This window comes from Apium graveolens, chromosome 5 (genome assembly GCF_009905375.1).
Source record: "Apium graveolens cultivar Ventura chromosome 5, ASM990537v1, whole genome shotgun sequence".
NCBI classification, from domain to species: Eukaryota; Viridiplantae; Streptophyta; class Magnoliopsida; order Apiales; family Apiaceae; genus Apium; species Apium graveolens.
In genome coordinates this window covers 127,335,367-127,353,743 of record NC_133651.1, presented here as the reverse complement: position 1 = coordinate 127,353,743, position 18,377 = coordinate 127,335,367, and the positions used below count along the sequence as shown (strand labels likewise).

The window sequence follows — 18,377 nt, the reverse complement described above, 5'->3', positions numbered from 1 at the left end:
TTGTTCTCCGTGTTCTCGCCATGGTTGTTGTTCCGTGTTCCCCACAGTCGGCGCCAAATGTTATGGGTAAAAAGCTAAGGTTATTACTTGCTGTATTTAATACTAAGATTCGGGAGCTCAAGGCCTTTAATGGCTGCTCTCGTACTTCGTAGCTTTATTCTGCCTTTACGAGATGCCTACGTATCTCTGTGAATTAGAGAATCAAGCCAAAAAACGTAGTTCTGATTGGTGGGGATGAGACCCCTTATATAGATGTTGGGAGTCCTTGAATTGGACTTGGTATAGGAGACTTGGTGGACAAGCCTCTGAATTAGGATAGACTTAGGAGTCCTAGGAAGTAGGAAGCTGATTCCTTATCCTTTTAGGTCCCCTTGAGGCTAATCTATAAGGATTTATATCCTTATCGGGACTCTTCTCATTAGCTAATTCTTCCCTTATTAATTAATTACGAAATTAATTAATAATTAGGGCTTTTGGGCCTTTTTTATTCCATCAGGCCTGATTCGGTCCATCAGGCTTAACCTTTCTGGTCTGAGTTTCATATATCTTTTTATTGGGTCTAGCAGCCCACAGCTTGTACAATTAATGCAGTATTTAATTATACAATCATAATTTATTTATCCCTATCAAGTTCGATGACCCTGTTTTCAGTAACGTCGGTTATACATATTTTCTGAAAATAATTATGGAACCGAATTTCAAGTATGTGAGCCCTATTTGTTTTGTGTATTGGAATAATGCGTATAGATATGAGCCAGGATTTGATATCGTAAGGATAGAATTGATAATGAGGATATAACAAACATACATGATTGTCTAATTTAGAAAATTCCGATTTTGTAGGTTGCAGTTGAAGGACCCAGACCCCAAAGTTAGTGTAAGCTTAAATCTCTGACTGATTAACAATATTTTTAACATGTTATAAAACTCACCTGACACCCACCCCAGCTCATGACTGAGTCCGCCCCTGCAAACACACATAATATTGTGAGATACACGTCTAAAATTGGCTACATTACACGCTCACACAAGACACCTTGCGATTGACCCGTTAAAAGTAGCATCCTCGTAAATGTTCTATACTTGGATAATAAACATTACATTTACTTAATTAAATAAAAGCTAATAGTGGATAATGTTATCTATATCAGGTTTATATATCTGTCAGCCGCATAAGTACGGTAAAATGCATGATTTACCCAACTAAAAATATATAAATTTTTCATGATGTTAGTTCATTGCTACAACATGGAACAACTTTCTTTTATCAGCTTCCTGCATTATTTATTTATGCAGGAACATATTTTGGCTTCCCACATTTCTTTTATAGCCTTCAAGTAGTATGGACCTGAATGGATTCCAGAGAGAAGGTGTAAACCCTGGTGAAGAAGATAACTGCGCGCTTCATGTTAAAGTACATTCTCCGGGCTCATTTACGTTGATGGATACAAGTGATTACGTTCTTAATTATGCATTGCCCCGCCTGCTACTGCAGTTATCGTTGATCTTCATTCTCACTCACTCCCTTCATGTACTTCTCAGGCGCCTCAGTTTGCCTCGGACTATTTCTAAAATCTTGGTATATATATGATTTCTTTCAAATTAAAGTATTTTTTTTGTTGTCGAATTTGCTTGATGTAACTAAACTAGATGGCCATCTTCTTCGAATATAAATTTGTTATTTAATTTATAACTAAGTGTTGGGTCAACAAACACGGAATGCAGGCTGGTATTATACTAGGAAAAACTATCTTTGGTAATTTGTCAGGAGAGATGCAGAGAAGACTTTTCCCAGAAGATGATGTTCTCCTCTACGGACTGTCAAGATTTGGATTTATTTTCTATATGTTCTTGGTTGGAGTGAAGATGGATTTGAGCATGATATGGAAAGTTGGACGAAAGGCCATAACCATAGGCTTGGGTGCATCTTTTGCCCCCATGATCACTGCGGCCATAATGTGGGCAATTATAGCTCCATACTTTCCTCTATATAAAAGAGCAGCAGTTTCAGCTGTTCTCAGAATAAAATCTGTTACTCCATTCCCTGTCATTGCCGGTCTTTTAATTGACCTCAAAATTATGAATACAGAGATTGGTCGCCTTTCTTTGGCAGCAGCATTAGTAGCTGATTTGGTTGGTAAAGTAGCTGCTGTATTACTAAATGTTTATAGAGTCTATGAACAATCATCAAGTAAATCTTTGGCCTGGCTAAGCTTCATTCAGTCTTTTGTCATAATTACGTCTGTGCTGGTGGGTACAAGGCCATTGTTCTCAAGAATTATCAGGAGGACACCAGAAGGGAAACCTGTGAAGCAAGAGTACCTTGCTTTTATATACTTGGCAATTCCTTTTACCGCCTTCTTATGCACCAACTTAGGCCTCCAAGATTATTACATTCCTTTTCTGCTTGGTTTGGCCATTCCCAACGGTCCTCCTCTGGGTTCGACACTTGCAATTAAGCTAGACTCAATCACAACAGGCTTGTTGACTCCATTGTTGATAACCAACTTTTCTCTATGGATTGATCTAGCAGATTTTTATGACATCGCCTTCTTGAAAGCAATATGCATGATCACAGTGGGGGGTGTTGCTATTAAACTTGTCTTTGTTTTAGGACCAGCATTGCTAAACAATCTGCCTATAAGAGATGCTATTACTATCAGCATAATCCTGAGTACTCAAGGAATAGTTCAAGGAGCATACTATGATTTCGAATATAGGAGCCAGGTATGTACATACATTAAAAGCAAGAGCTAAATTGTATTATATGAAATTGTCTCCAACCTTATGAATATCAAGTCCAAGGGAATTTCTTGGGTTTACAGCAAAGCTAGAAGATGATTTATCTTTCTTTGTTGCACGTGCCAGAATATTAAGTTTGGACTTGACATTTTTAAGTTTGTGACAAAATGATGGGATCTGTAAATGTAATAATGTTTCTGTAAAATTAGATTATAACTCATTATTTTAATTATTGGAGTGCAGAATATAGACGGCGAGACCTTTACCTTGGTTATAATGTGGATGGCCGTACTAGCAGCTGCTGCACACCTCTCTGTGAAATACCTGTATGATTACTCAAAAATATATAGGGGCTATGTAAAAAGAAACATTCTGAACACTTCAAGAAATTCCCAGCTCAGATTATTGGTATGCTCCCAGCGTTGTGACGATGCCGCGGCTGCTATGAAGCTTTTAGAAGCTACAAGCTCCACAGAAGCTCCCACCCAAACCTATGCGCTAAACCTTGTGGAGCTTGTTGGCCAAGCCACGCCACTCATAATTAATCACGGATTAGGTCAAAAGAATACCTCTGGAGACACTCTTTCCCGACAAATAATTCATCTATGGCAAAATTTTGAACAACAGTACTCTGGATTGGTTTCCGTCCAGGCCTTCACTTCAATCTCACTTCCAAGATTCATGCATTTTGACATTTGCTCTGTCGCCTTTGACTATTTAACATCACTTATCATACTTCCATTTCATCGGAAATGGAATCAGCATGGTAAAATTATATTCGAAAGCAATGTGCAGAGGACAATTAATCGGGAAGTACTGGGAGCAGCTCCTTGTTCTGTAGGCATTTTGGTTGATCGTCGTAAGACACGCGCAGAAGTCTCTGTCCATGAAGAGAGACAATTATATTATCATGTTGCAGTCATATTCTTGGGAGATGATGACGACCGGGAGGCTTTAGCATATGCCATGCGTATGGCAAAATCGGTGAAAGTTCAATTGAATGTTGTTAGGGTTGTTCGTGAAGAGAAGGAGAACTGGGACAGTGTGCTTGACAGAGAAATCTTGAGGGAGTTAAAGATGCTGAGCAGGGAACAGAACAATATAGTTTATAGAGAGAAGCTTAGTAGTGATGGGGGAGAGACAGCTATGCTAGTAAATTCAATGGCGGATTCCTTTGATTTAATAGTGGTAGGGAGACGCCATAGAGAAGATACACCGCTGTTAGTAGGATTATGGCAATGGAATGATGTACCAGAGCTGGGGCCAATAGGAGACATTTTGGCATCTGCAGATGTCAACAAACCAGCTTCAGTCTTGGTGGTGCAACAACAGGGTCTTCAAGTGAATATGCTAATCTAACTCGGAGTTACAAAATTCTATCCTTCCACGAGCTGCAAATTGTACTAATCATATGTATGTGCACTGAAACATCAAAAGATTAATCTCATGTACTTATTGTGCGATTCACTGTCTACAAAATTGGATTAGATCCTCATAAAATACAAATTCACGTTTCTTGGAGTTGTTGTCAGAACTCAAATTGTGCTCCAATTGACTAACTTATGATCTGCCTGTACATGATAACAACAACAAACTAGTTACATCATTGCATACAAATATACAATCTGATGAATACCTAACCTGGTTGTTATACAACTAATTGCGTGTTAAACTTTATTTATTTTTAGATACCATATAATTGGAGATTAAAGATACAGAATCATGTGAGCTTTGTGGAGACACCAGCAATATTTTTTTTGTCAGGATCACAATGCAGAAATTCTTGCAAAATTTTTAATTTTTAAAGTATATTTGACAAAAATTATTATTTTAATATAAATTTTGTCAAACATTTAATGTTATTCAACGTAATATTCTGCAAATAAAAATGTTGAGTAAAATAATATATTTTATAATATTTTACTTATAAAATATACATGATTTGCAAGTCATTAAAAAATGATATTTGCAGAATAAGTAAAATAATAAATTTTATAATATATTATGTCATATATATGAATTACACGAGTCCGATAAAATAGAGGATTTTATGCAACTTTGCTCCTATATACATATTATATGGAGTATTTATAGTAACAAACCTATAAATATCAAACCACAAATTACTAGAAGAACCTCCACATGGTGAGTTTTTGAACAAAAAGAAGGGTACTGTTGACATTCCAAATAACAAAACAAAATGTCGTGTTGTTAGAATCCGGCAATTTTAAAAAAATAAATATGGACAATTTATAGACGTTTACGTACATAAATGAACATAAACCATCTTCCCTCTGTGCAAAATAAACCACTTTTTTTCTGAACACTCTCTCGCTCTACTCTCTCTCTAGAATACCAAACGTTCATCTCCCATTTCCTCACCGACCATCGTACTGTCACCGGAGATCACTATATTAATCCAGTTCATTAAGGTAACACCCTTTCATATTTCTCGTTTTATTACATACCCTACCACTCATTTATTTTTATGTGTGCTTAGAGCATTTTCAATCGTATTAACTAAAATGATTGGCTAAAATAATATAAAATAATAATTATGTAAAATTTGCTGAATGTGCTCCAATGGGACTTGCTATAATATTAAATTTATGCTTACAGCTTTGTTACAGCTCCAGAGACATTCGACAAATTTAGCCAAGATAAGGAAGTTGGCTATAATTTTAGCTAAAGGTTTTAGATGATTGGAGTGTCCAAATTTATACATATTATATATAATAGTTGCGACCTAAGTTTTTTTTTGCTAAGGGTTTCTCCCATTGGAGATGCTCAATGTATTTTAGCCATTTGTTTTAAAGCTATCTTTTTTACCCTTTTACGTAAGAGTGTTGAGGCTTTGATGTATACATGTATTCTTTTATGTGAGAAAGTTGAGGTGCATATTTTGATTGTTCTGTATTTTTAAGTCCAGTGTTTTCTATTTTTGGTAAAAATAAAATTATGCTGTGGGTTTGTTTTATTTATTTTGTATTAAAAAATGATGATTTTTACTTGTTTGGTTGATTTAACTCTTGATAGTTGATACATCCTACATGTTCATTACTTGGATATTTAAGTGACAATTTAACTAGGTGTGGTTTTGATTCTCTTTGTTCAATTTTATGAAAGTAACAAGCATAGTTTTTATGTTTTGCATTTTTATGATTAAGTAATGCGGATTTTCGGGTTTTTAAAGGCACCAATGGTTTGATATGGATGCATCAAAGCTAATACTCTATTTAACTGCACATTGATCCCTTCTGGGAAGGCCAAATGCAGAAGACCACATTCTAAAAATAGGGTGCTACACATGTTCTGTAAAAGAATTAGGGGTTCCACACATCACGTTGAATTGATAGTTAGGTCATATGCATCTAGGTAATGTGTAATAGGCTACTGGCGTTATTGATTATTAGGAAGCCGCATGGGCTGTAAGCCTGTAATGCACATTGCACATATGTGTATCAGCTGATATGCATTGTTGATTTTGTGTCCTCTTCCTCTTGTGTAGTATTTCGAGCCCTTCTCCCTTATTGTGTTGTTTAGGTCCAAACTTCTTAAATCTGTGGTATTTTACTTGCTGAAAACAAAGAAAAAATTAGTATTTTATCTTTTTTTTCCTTTGTAGTCTATTGTTTACGGATGATATTGTTCAAACTTTTTTAAACAATTATTGTGACAACTGTGATCATACCCAAGTGAAACTACGGGTATATCCTCCACTTAAAGTCTATAGCCATTAATTTGTGATGGCATTCAACAAATATCAGGGTAAGATTCTGACTGCAAAAGTTATAACCAAAAATAGACCCAAAAGTATAACACATTTATATAATTCAGGAGCCCACCTAAATTGCAGTTTTTATGATTTTATATGTTTCACTTGATGGTAGAAATGAGGTAAATCAAAGTGGCATGCATATTTCCATGTTGGGCTGGTGTTACTATTATGTTCCTTTTCTTTGGTCAAAATACAAGTAATATTTTATGCATTTCGATAGAACTCTAAACATGCATATACAGCTATCAAAGGTTAAAGAGTCTTTAAAGCATGAAGTCTGTATATTTTTCATGCAAGTTATATGAATAAATACTGTACTAGTTTGACAGTTTCTTCCACCGTATTTGATCACTTTATGTGTGCGATAGTTGTAGTAAATGAAGGTTTGCCGGAGGTTGTTTATCTTTAGTGCTCATTAATTTTTGGACTTGTAACTAATGCTTCTAATCGGTAGATAGAATGCTAGGAGGGAAGAAAAACCTGGAATTTTCTTCAATGGGGAAACTTCAGCCATTTGTGGAATCTAATTGCAGTGCTCCTGCTAGAAACCTGACAAAGAGTGACCTAGGCGCAGTTGTTTTTGGGTGCAAGAGTCACACATTAAAAGAATGCTATCTCAAAGAGTTATTTGGTAAGTCAAAGCACACTACCCCTTTTCATCCCTCCTCTAAGAATTAAGTTTTACTTAAAAAATTCTCTCTAACGATCTAAGATTTATTATAAATCCTTTGCAGGCTTACCAGCTTCTCATTTTGCGTATGTAAAGAAGATCACACCTGGACTAGTACTCTTCCTATTTAACTATAGTGATAGAACGCTTCATGGTATATTTGAAGCTGCTAGCCCTGGACAAATGAATATCAATCCTCATGGGTGGACTGATCATGGAACAGAGTTCTCGCCATACCCTGCACAGGTATTGGAATTGTCACAATACATGTCTGAGTTTAATGTATGAGTTCATGTAAAATTGAAATTGCTCTTTATGCCTTCTTAAATCATACTTTCATGACATAGATGATCATAGTGTTATGGCGCTTATATACTTTTGCATAATATATATTTTAGGTTAAAGTCCGTATCAACAAGCGGTGTTGCACATTGACCGAGAATCAGTTCAAACTAATAATTATAATGAACTACTATGAAAGAAGCCATTTCTATTTTGAACTAGATCAGAGTCAAACCAGTAATTTAGTTTCATTGTTTACTTCCTTGCCTTATGATGCGGATGCTTGTACCTCAAAGAATACATCTAAGTGGAACCTTTTCTCTAATCCATCACCTGTTTTCGATATAAGACATGAAAGAGAATCATGTCTGTTGAGTGACAAGGGGGTTGTTGGTGATGCACACACTTCCATCCTGCCGAAAGCTTGGATCTCATTGTTCAAAAGTTCATCAGAATATACTGTTGTACAAAAAGAAAAAGATGATGCAGGCACCCACCTTCCACAAAAAACATGGAGTTCATTCTTCAAAAATTCATCTGAGTGTGATGGTTTGGAGAAAGATGAATACTTTTGGACTGAAGCTTTGAACTATTGTCGTCCTGTGGAAAAATCTAATATGGAATTTGAGTCTTTATGTAGGCCTTGTTCGAAGAGAGTTAGTAGTGGAAGTGAAGGAAACGTGTTAGACAGTAGCCAGTGTCCTGAAAAAGTTGATAACTGGGAGACACATTGGGATAAACAAGGGGTAGCTAGATGCCAGCCAGTGTTTTGATGAGTTGGGAAACTAGGAGCCGGATAGGGACAACTGTTCCGCTTTGACAGAGGTTACCAGTTTTACTGATAATACACTTGCTGGAGAAGCACGACATGAAGATAGATGTTTTAAGCTCATCAGATCAGACTTGAATGCCCAACATTTAGAGGAGGCCAATATGGTAGCAGGGCTTAGACTTTTAAATTTAGATGGTGATAAAACTCAGCCTTCTGATTCTGATTGCACTGTTGTAATGAACGGGATGAATTCAGAAGAAACTCATGAAAAAGATGATGGGGTACAAATAGAGATAGCATGCTCTCCAAAGGTGGATAAAAATGCAGCAACAAGCTCTTTAGAAGTTCAGTCTGTGGTAGTCCAGGTAAATGATGCGTTTCTGGTCATATCACTTTTGTTTATACAGATTATGGGCAAAACTTATTAAATGTTCTTTTCTTTAACACCAAATACAACACGTATGCCATCTTGTTGAAGTTGATGCAAGAAATTGATGGATTGAAGGGATATCAAATTAAACAAATCATGAAACTCAATCATCTGGAGAAAGACCTGGTACTTACTCTAAATCAGTCTTATTCTATTTTTAAGTCAGATGTTGCCTCCTCATGATTTATTTCTTCTAATTAATTTTATATTTAGTTACTTTACTTTTTTGGGTTATTTATTTCAATCCGAACTTGTTTTCAGTATTGAATATTGCACTAAAATTTCAAAATTATAATTTCCCGGATTAATGTGTATACATGGGAATTATCATGAGAAAATTTCCTTGAAAGCTAATTTTGTGGGAATGCACAGTTAGATAAGATAAGAAATCGAGGACATAGATTGAGGAATGTAGGGAGTGACGTCTCTAGTCATAGATTTTTAATTGTAGAGAATGGTGACTAATGACTATAGGATGGTACTTGGCATTTCTTTATCTTATCTTTATTTACTTCTCTTCTTTCCTTTTCTATTTCTTGCCTTTATGCTAGAGAATAATCTAAATGTACAGTTCTATATAGGTTTTAGGTTTTGTTCTAATTGTACTTTCTACTGTAATATCTTCTTTTGCAGTAACTTAACTTGGTTCACCCTTATATTTACATGAACATTTTCATCTTTTCTCTTGCCTTATCTGCATCATTAGTTAATTTGATTAAATATATCTTTTATATAGCCTTTTTCTAGCTAGTTTGGTCTAATAAGGCTTTACTTAATGTATTAAGCTGATTTGGGGATCTGTGGAGCAGTGCCTTGGAACTACTTTTTAAAATCCTTCTCTCTCCCTCGCCCTATTGTTTTCGAAGCATGAACACCTTGTTGGAAACGCGAATGGGCTTTAATCAATAAGTTTCGATAATATTAAGATAAAAACAAGAACACTTTTATTTCACTCAATAATAAAGATACAACTTATATATATATTAATAAAACACACTACTACAATTTTTTCAACAGGTTTCACCCTTATTTTTCTCACAGGGGCTATAACTCTCTCCCAGTCTATTCTTTCTCTATGATTTTCCCTTAACACTTCAATGTGTTTTACACTGTGTGAGCTTCTGCTCTTTTCTCTCTGCTGAGATTATCACTTCGGTGTGATGTGTCTTCCGTTTTACCTGCACAACAGCTAGCCTTTTATAGGCTTCAAATTCATCACCTAACATCACCGCTTACATCACAACATATTTAATACTATAAGACTTTATTTTTAGCTGGTGTCTTGATTCTTTGCAGCCTACCTTTAATCAAGGAACTCACTTAAAAATATCCACCTTTGTATTTCTGCAACTATTATTTACTTCTCCGGTTTGCTTCACTTAATATTTAGCCACCATCTTTGACTTCCAACATATTTTGGAAATTGCACAGCTGTTGCATGCTTGTTTTCTTCCTTCCACATTGTACCAGTTGAGCCATACGTATTCTTATAAATTTAATCAACTGAGTTGTTGTTTGACTAGCTAGCTGCAACATTTATTCATATGAGGGTTTGAACTCTAACACTCCCCCTCAAACCCGAATTTTAATTTTGAGTTTATATTTCGCTTTGTGAAAGACGCCCCACTTTAACGACGTCATGGATACATCATGTAAAATTTGTTTCATCTTGTAATACACACGTTCTAGTTGCTCATGTCCTCGACTTTCATTGCTTACTCTTATTTCCTTTAAACAAATCAGTAAATAATCAGAAGTTATTTCTACCTGATGTGTTGCTTGATACATATCATCCATAGTTGTCATTTTCCTTGGCACTTCTCCATTCCTTTTGATCTCATTAGTCATCGTTTTTAAACGGGAAACTTGCTCTGCGATATTTTCGGAACTCTTCATTTTGATATTTTCAAACTCGCCATGAAGAACTTGGAGCGACGCCTTTTTGACTATATCCACGCCTTGGAATGAGTTCTGCAGAATCTCCCAAATGTCTTTTGCTTTCTTTAAATCTGCAATTTTATCAAAGGTGAATTCGTCGATACCTTGATAAATCATAAAACATGCCTTGTTATTTTTACTCCGACATTCTTTTAACGTCGTCTTCTCATCTGAAAGGGTTGCTTCAGCGGCTGATGTGGGCTCTTCATACCCGTTTTTGATAACATCTCAAATTTCGTATGAACTGAGTAGCGCCTTCATTTGGATACTCCCGTCCTCGTAATTTGTGTCCGTCAATATTGGAACCTGGGCATGCATTATATGTACCATTTTTCCACGAATGAAATCTAGCTCTAATGTCACTTGTTGGAAACGTGAATGTGCTTTAATCAATAAGTTTCGATAATATTAAGATAAAAACAAGAACACTTTTATTTCACTCAATAATAAAGATACAACTTATATATATTAATAAAACACACTATTACAATTTTTTCAACAGGTTTCACCCTTATTTTTCTCATAGGGGCTATAACTCTCTCTCAGTCTATTATTTCTCTCTGATTTTTCCTTAACACTTCAATGTGTTTTACACTGTGTGAGCTTCTGGTCTTTTCTCTCTATTGAGACTATCACTTCGATGTGATGTGTTTTCTGTTTTACCTGCACAACAGCTAGCCTTTTATAGGCTTCAAATTCACCACCTAACATCACCGCTTACATCACAACATATTTAATACTATAAGACTTTATTTTTAGTTGGTGTCTTGATTCTCTATAGCCTACCTTTAATCAAGGAACTCTCTTAAAAATATCCAGGTATTTCTGCAACTATTATTTACTTCTCCGGTTTGCTTCACTTAATATTTAGCCACCATCTTTGACTTCCAACATATTTTGGAAATTGCACAGCTGCTGCATGCTTCTTCTCTTCCTTCCACATTGTACCCGTTGAGCCATATGTATTCTTATAAATTTAATCAACTGAGTTGTTGTTTGACTAGCTAGCTGCAACATTTATTCATATGGGGGTTTGAACTCTAACACACCTGTAGTAGACCACTAGTCACTTTTGATGAGATTCTAAAATTTGGAGACGGACAAATTTGCATGCTTCCATGCTTTATGGGAAATGTGACACACTAAATACACTTTTTGAAATGCTAAAGGACATGGAAGGGAATTTGAACATATTTCCGACATGACAGGAAAAGAATAACATACATGTCTATATAATACTAGTGAACTCAATCTTTCTGGAAAAAATGCCTACATTCCTGTTATTTGGATTTCATATTCATATAAGTAAATCAAATCGCATATTCTGCATTACAAATTTAGGTTGAGAGATGTTTACTTGTTTTTGTTAATAATGTCTGAGTGTCTACTTCTAGTAATAAAAAATTGTGATAGCATTATCTTTGAGTTGCTATCATGTATCCATGGCTGATCTTGATTATGATAGAATTTAATATTCTATAAACATATTATTCTCTAAAATAGAGACAAGGACCGTAATCATCATATCTAATTATCGAGATTAAATCGAAGGCAGAAGCGTACCTGAATCCATAAGGCTATTATTGTAACGATTTCTGAATCTGAATAATATTCTTGATTATTGTCTTCCTCAACCATGTACTCCTTAGGGTTTCTAAATTGCTCTCTCTGATGGGTAGAAGATAAGCCGTTACGTGTACTTGTTATATTGGGGACTATAATGTTAGATATATTTGATGTCATGGCTAATATGTTTTATGTTTAGCTTTCAGATCTTACGTGAACAGGATAAATCAGTACTTAACTGTTGATCAGTACTTATACTGGAAGTCAGGACTTAAGGATATCAGTACTTATATTATCAGGAGATAATCATCAGAAGATAGATATCAGAACTTAAGTGCTGAAGGACAATCAGATAAGGACAGTAGCTGATTAAAGGAAAGAAGATCGAGATAAACATAAGAAGAGATATGCATGAAGAAGGAATTCCGTGAAGAATGGAATACTTGGAAGAAAAGATATCTGATTGATATATTTTAGGAAGCAGAATTATATTCCATATCAATTAGCGATTATCTTGTAACTGTGTAGTATATAAACACAGACATAGGGTTTACACTATAAGTGTTATCATTATTAGAAAAGATTATTTATTGTAACCCTAGCAGCTCTCGTGATATTTGTTCATCACTGGGAGGTAACAGTTCCATACTGTAACAGAGTTTATTATTTCAATAAAGTTTGTTTTCTGTTACTTAAGTTCTTAAAGTTCGATTTGAATGTACTATACACTGTATTCACCCCCTCTACAGTGTGTGTGTGTGACCTAACAATTGGTATCAGAGCCTATCTGTTAACTTACATACAGTTAAAGATCCAAACACAATCATGTCGGACACAGAAACTCCAACTAAGCCTACCACAACTGAGGAACCACCAAAGACACAAATTCAGAGTCGGTATGAGACCATCAGAATCCCCATACTGAGACCATCTGAATATACCATATGGAAGGTAAGGATGACCATGTTCCTGGAAGCAACAGATCCAGAATACCTGGATAGAATCAAGGAAGGTCCTCACAAACCAACCAAACTCGCTGTTGCAGTTGCAGGTGAAGCAGCAATGACCGTACCAAAGGAGAAGAGTGATTATACTGCTGAGGACATAGCATCAATTGCTAAGGATGCTAAGGTACGACACTTACTGCATAGTGTCATTGATAATGTAATGTCAAACAGGGTAATCAACTGCAAGACTGCTAAGGAGATATGGGATGCTCTGGAAACAAGGTGTCAGGGAACTGACACAAATAAGAAGAACATGAAGACAATACTCACTCAAGAGTATGAACACTTTGACTCAAAGACTAATGAGTCATTGAATGATTTATATGATAGATTTGTCAAACTTTTGAATGATTTGTCATTGGTTGATAAAGAGTATGATCTTGAAAATTCAAACCTTAAGTTCCTGTTAGCTCTTCCTGAATGCTGGGATTTGAAGGCAACGACAATAAGAAACAACTACAATCTTGATGAAACAACTCTTGACGAAATCTATGGAATGCTCAAGACTCATGAGCTGGAGATGGAACAAAGAAGCAAGAGGAAAGGAGGAAAGTCAAGGACAGTTGCTCTTAAGGCTGAAGAAGAATTCCCCAAAGCAGCTTCCTCAAAGAAAGACAAGGGTAAAGCTCTTTTCATAAAGTCTGATACTGAGTCATCAAGTTCTGAGAGTGATGATGACTCAGATTCTGAAAGCTTGTCTGAGACTGATGCTGATGAGGAGATGATGAAGCTGTGTGCTCTTATGGTGAAAGGAATCACCAAGATTGCATACAGGAAGTTCAGGAAGGGAAAGAAGTTTTCCAGAAAAAGCATAAGTTCTGATAAGAAGAATTTCAGAAGATCTGAAGGCAGAGGAGGAAAGTCTGACAGAGGAGATTACACCAATGTTAAATGCTATAACTGTGGTGAGAAAGGCCACATATCTCCTGACTGCAAGAAGGTAAAGGGTGACAGAGGCAAGGCTCTTGTCACAAAGCAGAAAAGCTGGACAGACATTTCAGACTCTAAAAATGAGGAGAACTATGCATTGATGGCAAATGCTGATAAAGAAAGTGCTGAGAGCAGTTCTGAAGCTGCTGAAACAAAGGTACCTCAGACTACTTATACTTTTCATACTGATGATATTAATGAGTTGAGAAGATATCTTAAAACCATGTTTGTCAGCTATAGAGACCAAACTTTAACATGTGAAAGATTAACTTCTGAAAATCTTGCATTTAAGAAAAGGAATGATTTCTTAGAAAAAGAGTTATTCATGTTCCATCAAACTCAGAAGGATAGAGATGATGCTTTTTATGTAAGGGATGAAGTGCTAAAAATGAATGAATCTCTAAAAACTGAGTTAGAAAAGGAAAGAGAGATAATCAGGACTTGGACTAACTCCGGCAGAACAACTCAAAATTTGCTAAGCAGTGAAAATTGGAAAGAGGGCTTAGGTTATGGAGAGAATAAGAATGATAAAGGAACTGAAGAAATTAAGCCTGTTGTTAAGCAAAAGCCAAAGTTAAAACCTGTTAAGTTTGTAACTGTAAAGTCTGATAATGAGAAATCAGAAGTTAAAGAGGAATTAACTTCTGACAAACTAAAACAGGAAAAGACAGCTGAAGTAAACATAGGCTTAATGACAAAGAAGCAGCTTAAGCATAAGCTGAAAGATGTCAAGAATGCAAACAAGGTAAAATCACCTAGGAAAAATAGGAATGGAAAGGAAGGTGTGAATAAAAGCAATGATTATAAACCTGTTCCTGATGCTCCTAGGAAAACATGTCATAACTGTGAAAGGATCCAAGCAAGTCTGGGTCCTTAAAACTAATAATTAGTGGTCTTTGTGATTGCAGGGCAACAGGAAAAATATTCTAGTTCTGGACAGTGGATGTTCAGGACATATGACTGGAAATAAGGTCCTGCTATCAGACTTTGTGGAGAAAGCTGGCCCAAGTATTTCTTATGGAGATGGCAACATTGGAAAAACATTGGGATATGGCAATATCAATCTTGGAAATGTCATAATTAAACAAGTAGCTCTGGTCTCAGGACTTAAACACAACCTACTGAGTATAAGTCAAATCTGTGACAGAGGTTATCATGTTGATTTCTTTGAAGAACACTGTGAAGTTGTGAGTAAATCTAAAGGCAAAGTTGTTCTAAAAGGATACAGACGTGGTAACATTTATGAAGCTAAGCTTTCAACAAGTACTGATGGCTCTGCAATCTGTCTGTTAAGTAGAGCATCAATTGAAGAAAGCTGGAATTGGCATAAGAAACTCTCTCATTTAAATTTCAACCATATAAATGAACTGGTCAAGAAAGATCTTGTGAGAGGATTGCCAAACACAGTATTTGCTCCTGATGGTCTTTGTGATTCATGTCAGAAAGCCAAACAAAGAAAATCTTCATTCAAGAGCAAGACTGATTCATCAATTCTTGAGGCTTATCATCTTATACATGTTGATTTATTTGGTCCAGTAAATGTCATGTCTATTGCAAAGAAGAAGTATGCGTTGGTCATAGTGGATGAGTTCACCAGATACACATGGGTGTATTTCTTGCACACAAAAAGTGAAACTGCATCTATCTTGATCGATCATGTCAAACAGCTGGATAAAATGGTCAAAGATTCTGTAAAAATTTTAAGGAGTGATAATGGCACTGAGTTCAAAAATTTGATAATGGAAGAGTTCTGCAAAAGCCATGGAATAAAGCAGGAATTTTCTGCTCCTGGAACTCCACAGCAAAATGGAGTTGTTGAAAGGAAGAATAGAACTCTCATTGAAGCTGCACGTACAATGCTTGAAGAAGCAAAGCTTCCAACCTATTTCTGGGCTGAAGCTGTGCAGACTGCTTATTTTACTCAAAATGCAACACTCATTAACAAGCATGGAAAAACACCATATGAGATGGTGAAGAAAAAGAAGCCAAATCTGAAATATTTTCATGTATTTGGATGCAAGTGTTTTGTTCTCAAGACTCATCCTGAACAGCTATCAAAGTTTGATCTAAAAGCTGATGAAGGAATCTTTGTTAGATATCCACTTTCCACAAAAGCCTTCAGAGTCTATAATTTGAGAACAAAAGTGGTCATGGAATCTATCAATGTCTCTTTTGATGACAAGAAGATCACTGGTCTTAAAGATTTCGTTGACCATGATCAACTGGGATTTGAAAATGAAGACTCATATTCTGATACTGAAAATCCTGACAGTCTAAGTCCTGATACTGCAAACTCTGATGGATTAAACTCTGATGTTATTGAAACTGTGGTGACTACGTTAAAGGAAGATGCACCTATGCAGGGGGAGCATACTCAAGATCCTACCACATCTCAAGAAACATCCGAACATGCATGTGGCTCTTCAAGTTCTGATTCGTCAAGTTCTGATAAGCCAAGTTCTGATAGTGCTGAAAATCTAAATACTGAAGAATCCAACTCAGAGAGCATAGTTTCAGGGGGAGCATCAGAAAATGAAAATGAAGATAGCATGGATCATGGGGGAGCATCCAGTTCTAGAGAAAACCTTCCATCTGCAAGGAAGTGGACAAAATCACATACACCTGATTTGATAATTGGAAATCCTGATGCAGGTGTCAGAACTAGAACAGGTACTTCAAATGAGTGTCTTTACAATTCTTTTCTCTCTCAGACTGAGCCAAAGAAAGTGGAAGAAGCTCTTCAAGATGCTGATTGGGTGCAAGCAATGCATGAAGAGTTGAATGAATTTGAAAGAAACAAAGTCTGAACCTTAGTACCAAGACCAAAGAATAGATCTGTTGTTGGTACAAAGTGGTTATTCAGAAACAAAACTGACAGTGATGGCATAATTACAAGGAATAAGGCAAGGCTGGTTGCAAAAGGATATTCTCAACATGAGGGAATTGATTATGATGAAACATTTGCACCAGTTGCTAGGTTAGAAGCCATAAGGATATTTTTGGCTTATGCTGCTCACAAAAAGTTTACTGTCTTTCAAATGGATGTGAAAAGTGATTTTCTCAATGGAGAATTGGAGGAAGAGGTATATGTTGAACAACCTCCAGGTTTTGTAGATACCAAACATCCAGACTATGTCTACAGACTTGACAAAGCACTTTATGGACTTAAGCAAGCTCCTAGAGCATGGTATAAGACTTTAGCTCAGTTTCTTCTGGAAAGTGGATTCAACAGAGGGACAATAGACAAAACACTGTTCTACCTCAACCATGGAAAGGACTTACTTCTGGTCCAGATTTATGTTGATGATATCATTTTTGGATCTACAAATGACAAACTTTGCAAGAAGTTTGCCAAACTAATGCAGTCAAGATATCAGATGAGTATGATGGGGGAACTTAGCTATTTTCTGGGCCTTTAAGTCAAGCAGAATGAGGAAGACACTTTTATTTGTCAAACCAAGTACACCAGAAACCTGCTAAAGAAATTTGGAATGCAAGATTGTTCAAGTGCATCCACTCCAATGGCCACTGCAACAAAACTGGATAAGGATACCGGTAAATCAGTAGATATTACTGACTACAGAGGTATGATTGGCTCTCTACTCTATCTAACTGCTAGTAGACCTGATATCATGTATGCTACCTGTCTTTGTGCAAGATTTCAAGCAGATCCAAGAGAACCTCACTTAACAGCTGTAAAAAGAATCTTTAAGTATCTTAAAGGGACAGCTGCTCTGGGATTATGGTATCCTAGAGAATCAGATTTTAAACTAATAGGTTACTCAGATACAGATTTTGCAGGTTGCAAAATTGACAGGAAAAGCACAAGTGGAAGCTGCCAATTTCTTGGAGGCAGATTGGTTTCTTGGTACAGCAAGAAACAAAAGTCAATTTCCACATCAACTGCAGAAGCAGAGTATATTGCTGCAGGAAGCTGTTGTGCACAGATTCTTTGGATGAAGAATCAGTTACTGGATTATGGGTTAACATATTTCAAAATCCCTATTTACTGTGATAATCAAAGTGCTATTGCTATGACAGGTAATCCAGTTCAACACTCAATGACAAAGCACATCAGCATCAGGTACCACTTCATCAGGGAACATGTGGATGAAGGTACAGTGGAATTGCATTTTGTTCCCACATATCAACAGTTGGCAGATATCTTCACAAAACCATTATGTGAAGCTACTTTCACAAGATTGGTAAATGAACTTGGTATGGTTTCAGGTTCTTTCTCTAAATCTGCTTAGACTTGTTCT

The 18,377-nt window shown here is 36.1% G+C and overlaps 2 protein-coding genes across 2 annotated transcripts; both read left to right on the top strand.

Moving 5' to 3' along the window:
- Window positions 1–1,263: 1,263 nt before the first annotated feature.
- Window positions 1,264–4,263, top strand: LOC141661516 (cation/H(+) antiporter 3-like). The gene is made up of 3 exons (XM_074468536.1): window positions 1,264–1,579; window positions 1,726–2,727; window positions 2,986–4,263. The coding sequence occupies exons 1-3, from the start codon at window positions 1,343–1,345 to the stop codon at window positions 4,099–4,101; spliced, it is 2,355 nt and encodes a 784-aa protein (XP_074324637.1). The 5' UTR covers window positions 1,264–1,342; the 3' UTR covers window positions 4,102–4,263.
- Window positions 4,264–5,044: 781 nt separating this feature from the next.
- LOC141661448 (uncharacterized) lies at window positions 5,045–13,090 on the top strand. Its single transcript, XM_074468459.1, has 6 exons — window positions 5,045–5,174; window positions 6,975–7,151; window positions 7,255–7,436; window positions 7,589–8,609; window positions 8,723–8,800; window positions 12,378–13,090. The coding sequence occupies exons 2-4, from the start codon at window positions 6,980–6,982 to the stop codon at window positions 8,243–8,245; spliced, it is 1,011 nt and encodes a 336-aa protein (XP_074324560.1). The 5' UTR covers window positions 5,045–5,174; window positions 6,975–6,979; the 3' UTR covers window positions 8,246–8,609; window positions 8,723–8,800; window positions 12,378–13,090.
- Window positions 13,091–18,377: the final 5,287 nt, after the last annotated feature.

Bases quoted from the DNA above. Each gene is read 5' to 3' on its own strand.
- LOC141661516 (XM_074468536.1), top strand. From the start codon at position 1,343: ATGGACCTGAATGGATTCCAGAGAGAAGGTGTAAACCCTGGTGAAGAA. The intron at 1,580-1,725 runs GTATATATATGA...CACGGAATGCAG, and splicing joins GGACTATTTCTAAAATCTTG to GCTGGTATTATACTAGGAAA. The intron at 2,728-2,985 runs GTATGTACATAC...ATTGGAGTGCAG, and splicing joins ATTTCGAATATAGGAGCCAG to AATATAGACGGCGAGACCTT.
- LOC141661448 (XM_074468459.1), top strand. From the start codon at position 6,980: ATGCTAGGAGGGAAGAAAAACCTGGAATTTTCTTCAATGGGGAAACTT. The intron at 7,152-7,254 runs GTAAGTCAAAGC...AATCCTTTGCAG, and splicing joins CTATCTCAAAGAGTTATTTG to GCTTACCAGCTTCTCATTTT. The intron at 7,437-7,588 runs GTATTGGAATTG...TATATATTTTAG, and splicing joins TCTCGCCATACCCTGCACAG to GTTAAAGTCCGTATCAACAA.